Source organism: Epinephelus lanceolatus, chromosome 24 (genome assembly GCF_041903045.1).
Source record: "Epinephelus lanceolatus isolate andai-2023 chromosome 24, ASM4190304v1, whole genome shotgun sequence".
Classification (NCBI taxonomy): domain Eukaryota; kingdom Metazoa; phylum Chordata; class Actinopteri; order Perciformes; family Serranidae; genus Epinephelus; species Epinephelus lanceolatus.
Genome location: NC_135757.1, coordinates 9,098,153 through 9,105,692, shown reverse-complemented (window position 1 = coordinate 9,105,692; position 7,540 = coordinate 9,098,153). Strand labels below are relative to the sequence as shown.

Sequence of the window (7,540 nt, the reverse complement as noted above, 5' to 3'; positions counted from 1 at the left end):
ACAAATCTGTGTTGACATCAGTAGAATGGAGGTTGTAATGAGTTACTTTATGATGCATTTAACCTGTAAGCCAAGGTAAATTCTAACATTCTCATGATGTGTTCAAATGTAATCCTCTAAAATGTAGTTTGAGGGAGAAATTTGTTGTTTAAAAAATGTTTTTCACGTGAAAGAATACGTATGATTAAATCTGTGCTCATGCTAAGGTGATGTAATGAGGGACTAAACTACTTTAGAACGAGGATTTCTTCGTTTCCCTGGCACAAAAGGGGGGATAAATAACTAAAATAAACAATAACAGCAAAAAAAAAACTTCACTATCTATATCGGCTGTTGGCTGTTGGTCAAATTGAGTTTGTTTACATGGACAGTTTAATTCCCTTTTCATTCGGAGTGAAAGTTCATTCCTATTAAAAGTGATCTTGTAAACACCTAATTCAGAATGAAAATGGCCAATGCGATTGAAAATTCATTCCGATGTAAGGGGCTGGAATATTCCGTTTCTAGTTCCAAATGAAAGAATTTCTCGCACTTGTATACACTCATTCCTCTTTAAGTTCATTACGGTCTTTCTGCGCATGCTCGTTCCCTTGCCCTGCTGGCGCGATGACGTATATAGTGCGCGCCCGACTCGTTGCACTAACCGGTTTCCATTCGCCACAGCACGATCTCCTACCTCCCTTCTTCGACCTTCTACCTCCCTTCTCTTCCTCAACAGACGAAGCATTAGCAGAACAAGGTTGTTGTCGTACTGCTGCTTCAAGAATATAAGCAAAACAAGCCAGAAAAAGGCACTAAGAATGGCGTCGTCAAGCATCTTGTTATCCGGAGCGAGGACTAGTGTTTGCTTCCGGTAAACGTAAACACGTAACATCAGCCCCACCCAGAAACCTTCCCTGCCCCAAACTTTGCACACACCCGAATACAGGCGATTAAAACTGATTAAAACTGATCTCCCGTGTAAACCCTCATTCGGAATGAATATTTCCCATGTAAACTACCTGGAAAAACTTTAATTCCAAATGATGGCGCTCACAGATATGGACACACTAGAAAACATGATTTTAGGGCATCTACACAGGGCGTTTACTGCAAAACTGACCGTCTCAGGTATTGCAAGAAGAGGGTGGTTGCGGTAGAGGTTGAGGAGTCTGATGAGGAGGTTTCAGTTGATTAAAATCATTAAGTATCGGCAGGTTTACGAAACCTTCAAATGGACTTTTATGTTTGACCCTTAAGTGGATTTAACAGCAAATACTTGAGCCGAATTCTGAGATCAAGACTTCTTGAGTTGTTTTCAGGCTTCAATTATGTAGCCGTTGATCCAACCAATGGCTTCTTGAAGTCTGTATTCAACATAATACCCTATTATCTCTTGGAATGTAGTGAAACAAATGTATATGTGACACAAAATGGCGATTCAACAAGTAAAATATGTGCTTTGACAGAGAGTTTATACATCCATCAGTCTCTTTCGGCCGATGTGAAAGTTAATTTTGGGCACAAGATAATTATGTTGTGCGTACAACTTAATTAATTTGTTCGCACAAGATAAGAAACTTCACCTCATGGGACTTTAGGTTCTCTGTACAAACCAGTCTTTATCAGACCTTTCACTCAGTCTAGTGTGAAGCCTGTGAGGCTGCAGTCTGTTATTTATCAGTTGACTCTAAGAACTCTTGTTAAGCTGTCAGTCTTTGCACAGGTATTATTACTGTAGCTCAGGCAATATCCGAGTAAAGAAAAACGCTCGCAGTATCCAGTAAATCAAAACAAGACAAGCACCCGACGCTGGTTCACGAGTTGCTGCTGACCTCTCATCATATCACAGGATTTCCTGCTTTCTCAGCTCAAAGCAGCCGATTCATAACTGCAGGAGCGAGCAGTGACTTATCTGTGCTTCAGAGCCAGAGTACACAGTCAAACAGCCATCTCTGCAAACACACCGCGCAGGGGGAAAAAAAAACAGTCCGCCGTGAAGCGAGGCCCCGAGATGAGCCAGCAAACTCCCCGGTCCATTTAGCACTGAGTTATTCCATCAGGCCTGTCTGTCTGTCTCTTGAGGTAAAACATCAGTCACCCATCAGCTCGCCGCGTCTCACGCGACTGATAGGTTCAACCTTGGACACAAGGACGGCAGGCGGACGGACAGGCAGCCTATCACTGCTGGCAGGGGAGGACCTTTTATCTGGAGACTGTCAGCTCTTCAGGAATCTAGAGAAACGGGCCCTTTTTAACTGATCGCTGTCTCTTAAGAGGGACTGTTAGTTTGGACAGAGTTGAGTCAACATTTACTCAAGCTTTCTAACTTTCAATTTTGAAATCTCTAAACTGACAGGCTCAGATTGTTGTAAGTTGATATGTAGTGTGTGAAATAGAGTATGGTGAATGTGCTAGGAAAGGTAGTATCAGCACGGTCATTACCTGGAGCTCGCATGTACGGAGCCTGGGTTTATTGAAGGTGGCAGTGCTGTTTAGGCTGAGAAAGCCTGTGAGTTTATCTTCTCTATCTCCTTTAACTTTAGCTCATATTGGAGTTATGATATGTAGCGTGTGAAATAGAGTATGGTGAATGTGCTAGGAAAGGTAGTATCGGCACGGTTGCTACCTGGAGCTCGCATGAACGGCGCCTGGGTTTTTTTTTTACTGAAGGTGACAGTGCTGTTTGGGCTGAGAAAGCCCTGTGTAAGTAAGGTAAAGGAGGTTATTGGGTTGGTGCGGGGAGCAGTGAGACCTGGCATTAGGGGAGTGTCTCTGGGACGCCAGAGATCACTGTCTAGCCTGCTGGAGGTGTCGTGGGACCAACTAGACGAAACACTGGTGAAAGGAGGTTCCCACCTGATGACCCCCAAGACGTGTTAGTTATCACTGCTCACTGGTCTGTATAGTTAAGCCTTGCCATAATAGCTTATCATAGGGCTTAGGAGGTTATTCACTGAGCGCTGATCCTTTCTCTAGAGCACACATTTCTTGTGTTTATTTGAATGAAAGTGTCCTACAAGATTATTGAATGGATCCCTACAGAGATAGACCTGAGTAAGATCTTTTACGTTTAACCAGAAACTGCCCCAAAATCCCATCATCAAACCCACCAGACTCCATTTAGATAAACTAATTTTATCATCGTTAAACACACGTCATTCAAAGTCAGCGGATACAAAATAAAACTCTCAGAAACAGTGGTTCATCTTTCCACTGTTTTGACAATTAGCAACTCTTGTTTGGGTAAAATAAACTCTTAATTCACCCAGTGAGATGTGAAAACATGCTGGTTTGGCAATGGCAATTTGGGGCTGTTCCTGGTTAAACAAAAAGAATCTTACTCTTTATCCAAACAGATTGTTTAGCCACTGCTAGAAAGAGTTAGTAGTTTAACCTCTAGTTCTGAGGCTGCAGGCCCTGTGTGATAATGTAAAACAGGCTACTGGTGTTACGTTGAGTAAGGTTAGTTCTTCTATACTGTCTTGAAACGTGCAAGGAATTCATGAAAACATGCATCTTTTGCATGATGGCATTAATGGCTGCAGGGGACTGATATTGAATTCATCATATCTGTAATAAGTATGATAGTGTTTCTTACCTGAGTTTAAAAAACACGCTTATCTAGCATTTACAGTCTGGGAGAGATGACTCATCCACTCCCATTTCATCCCCTAACTACGACATCAAAATCAGTTTTCTTCACATATTCAGCGTCACACTGGGCGAGCAACTGATATAGAAATGACCATTTTGTGGGTGACTGCAAAAAAGCTGCAATTTTTTCATAAATCGACAACATATCAGACAGGATGTAAGTGTTTCTGTGACTTCCTGTACAGACTGAAGGCTACTGGAAACTGTCCGACCACAGCTTTTTGTCACTGCTTCCTGCTCCTGCGGCCGCCTGCTCTCGTCTGCTTTCCCGGCAAGGCGCAGTTCATCTCGAACTAGCCTAACCTCAATGACGCTTCTGCTTTTGAGTCCGCACCACAGTGTGGTCTGACCAGACTCAGGCCATCATGAGCTCTTGCTATCAGTCTGTTGTGAGATATTCTTCAGTTTCTGTCTCTTACGAGTTTGTGGCACTTAGACCATTGTCTTTTGTAATCTGGGTGAACTGACCCCTTTATAAAGCAGAGAGCTGGCAGCTTGCCTTGTCGGGTCTCAGTGCTGTGGATTTGTTCCCTGGTTGCGGTGTCCTGTTGAAACTTCCCACGCTGCACAGCTCATAATGTGCAGGCTCTTACATCACTTATTGGATTGGAGCCGTCGCCTGCAGGCAGACACTCACTATGTCCTTGATGACCAAACTTCAGCGTGCTGCTTTGATATTCGTTCGCTCGGTGTGTGAACCCGGACGTTCGCCATGGCGATGCTTTAAGGGGCAACCAGTGTGTTTAGTCCTTGGGTCTTTCATTTTGAGTTGACTATCGAACAGAGGGGGAAAAGCAGGCTTAAAATGATCTGTCAGACGTTTGTAGTTGAACTGAAGAGCTCTTTAGCTGGAAGAAGTAGTTGTCTTTCCGTGCCCGGACATTTATGAGTTGTTTTGAAAGGTTGCTAAACATATAAAAACAAGAGTGACAGTGTTGAAAATCAGCCAGAACAAAAAATGTTCTATTATTTTTGATGGCGCAAAATAAATGTTAATGGTCAAGCATCTGAATCGCTGAAAAACTTAATTAACTTGTGTATGTCCGAAGCATTACTTATCAATGTCAAGGGCACCTCAGCAGCACAGGCCTTGGATTCAACCAGTAAACACTGAACGAGGCTTTGCAATCCTCTTTTAATGACACCTGTCTCTCCTTGAAAAGCGCTTCCAATCAATACGCATGGAAAGAAACTGGTTTATTTAGCTGTTCCTGTGTTACTTAACACGGGCCCGCCAGCTGTTTGAGCAGAGCTTTATTTTTGCACGAAGATTTCAGTGAGTTCTCAGAGAAAGTAGATTTATGACTCAAGCAAACAAACAATGCGATATTGTATTATTTATGAGAGGAATGTGATTTTTATATAGACCTTCATTACGCTTTCCTTGTGGGCATGACATTGAATATAGAGTAGATTTACATAGTTGCGTCTGTGGGAGCGTCTCTCATTAAAACCGGATCATTGAGGAATCCAATAGACAAATCTTCACTTGTTACAACAAGAGCAACAAGACAATATCCAGAAATGATGTTTGTTTTGCAGACTGAATTAACTCCCTGTTGGACGTCTAAATCCGCACATAAAACACTACAGAATAATCACACTCACTCACACATCAGGAAACCAGAAGGAAGACGAGGCGGCGTACTTTAAACACGTAAAAGGAAATATATTTTTTTAAAAATGAAATAACAAAAAAGAACAACATTTCATACAGAAGAGCTGCTTTTGTCATTTGCAGAGGTAATTTACACAGGACTTGAAATGAAAACACTTTACTGGAAGTGGAACAGCAGCGGTCGCACCACGCAGCTGATAGTATTGACTTTTTTTAAATTATTTTTTTGTCTACGGCCCTTCGACTGATGTGCCTACATGCTGCGGGCGGGCACGGCGGCGCTGTGCCACTTCTGGTAGAGCATGAAGAGGTTATGTCACATACTGAGCTTCTTTTAAGGGTTAATATACACTGGCTCTTGGTAATTCACTCGTATGACGTACGCACCATTGAAACATTTACACACAAAATTTAGTTATTTTCTCTCCCTCGAAACAAGAATACTCCTTTATATTTTTAAAGACAACAGTTAACAGTTCCAAAATGGTGGCTCTAGGATTGGATTTTTCCCACCTACATGAGGCCCTCCCCGTCCACAAACATTCCTATGAACACTTTATTCTAACAAGCATGGCTCTCTAATAGAAGAAGAAGAAAATGGTTGTCGTGGCGCTCTGCCTGGCAGAAACCAGGGGTGTGCATAGGTGTTACAGACGTCCTCCCCGAGGCTCAGATAAGGCAGTTTCTCCTTTCTGTTAGTTTTTTGTCTTCCAGGTCAGGGGCCATGTTTAGTGGTCGATGTGGGTGATTTTTCGTAGCTGATCACGCCCCAAGAACGATATTCCACGTCCACTGATTTCATGTATGGAGGGAGAGGGGTGAAGACAGCCCAAATATAAACGATGAGGTGACGAGATGCAGTACACGTCTTATTCATTGTCCATTTTGTGCAAACCGAGATGTAAACAAAGACCATGGGAGGTTGGGAAGAGAAGCATGGTACAATAGGCTACAGCAACACACAGAGACAGCGTAGAGGGATGCAGTGTGCTCCTTCAACAGACTGACAGGCACAGAGGGCCAGAGAAATAAATAAAGGGCAGGGGAGGGCGAGGAAGAAAGAAACTGCCAAGTTTCCTGTGCTTTCTGCTTCACTCAAACTTGCATTTGGAGCTGAGGGAGTTACTTGTTGCCACTATAGCAGCTTCTAATGTGCTTTTAAAGTTCGGCGTGTTCGTCACAGAGGCCGAGGAAATTAGGGGGACGTCAGGGAGGAGGACACAGAGTACCACAAGAGGTGCCTTAAAAGGTCAACACACACACAGGCACCCACATAAGACTGCTTTATGGTCATGCTCACTATTGCCTTTCCAATATTACCACCCATCCATCAATTACAAAAGAAAAGTACAAAATATCTACCACACTGCCCCTCCACTCCCCACCCTTCAACTAGGACAGAACCATATTCACTTAGTGTTTTATCATTTATATATATATATGTATATATGTACACAACAATATGCCTTTGAGGCTGTTGAGAAAAAGGGGGCGGGGCAGGATGAAGTCTCTGTAGTGATGCGTCAGAGTCATTAGTGTTTCCCTCTTTTTCAACAACAGTTTATCTACAGAGATGCGTGATTCTGATGAGAGAGACGTGATTCGAGGGGCTTTGACCCAAGTTTAGCATCTGTGTTGGATCAGAGATGGATCGTTCAGGGTGATGAGCTCATTCATGTTGAGTGTATGTCAGTAGACCCAGGAGACGGGGACCCACTGAGAGGTGGTGGACACCAGGTCTACGGCCTCCTCCAGCAGTCGGATGGTGTCATCAATCTCATTGTTAATGATGGTCTGGTCAAAGTAGTGAGCGTAGGTCCCCTGCAGCATCTCTGATTCCTTCTGGAGCCGCTGCAGAGAGTCGTCCTGAGGGGGGGATTGAGAGAAAAAAAAGAGAGACGGGGTTTAATGGCTGTTTGTCACATGTGATGTGCTCCAGGCTGCATTTGTGGTCTGGTTCTGTATGTGCAGACTTTAATTCACACGTTTAGAATAACAGAGTCGCATTTGTTGTGTAACGGCTGTTACTGACTTAGATCATTTGCAACGTTTTATACTACAAGAGATTTATGTATGTTATAATAAATACCATGAAGAAAATATCATTACAAATAGTAATAGTGAGTGAAGCAATAGTATAGTATAATATAGTACATCATAAAAATTAAAAAGGAAAAAAGTCTTAATATACTGTCATAAAAAAAAAACAGAAAATGCCATTAAAAAAGTCATAGTACAGTATCATACAAAAACCTTTTTTTAAAAAGTGTAGTAAAAACTCCTCTA

At 42.6% G+C, this 7,540-nt stretch overlaps 1 protein-coding gene across 9 annotated transcripts in view; it reads right to left on the bottom strand.

Moving 5' to 3' along the window:
- Positions 1–6,667: 6,667 nt before the first annotated feature.
- The window catches only part of LOC117250193 (peripheral plasma membrane protein CASK-like), a 54,299-nt gene continuing 53,426 nt past the window's right edge, over positions 6,668–7,540 (bottom strand). For all 9 annotated transcript variants that reach the window (XM_033616272.2, XM_033616268.2, XM_033616270.2 and 6 more), the window contains one exon: positions 6,668–7,120. In XM_033616272.2, coding sequence (XP_033472163.2) covers positions 6,944–7,120 — 177 coding nt within the window. In that variant the 3' untranslated portion in view covers positions 6,668–6,943. The remainder of the gene's footprint in view (positions 7,121–7,540) is intronic.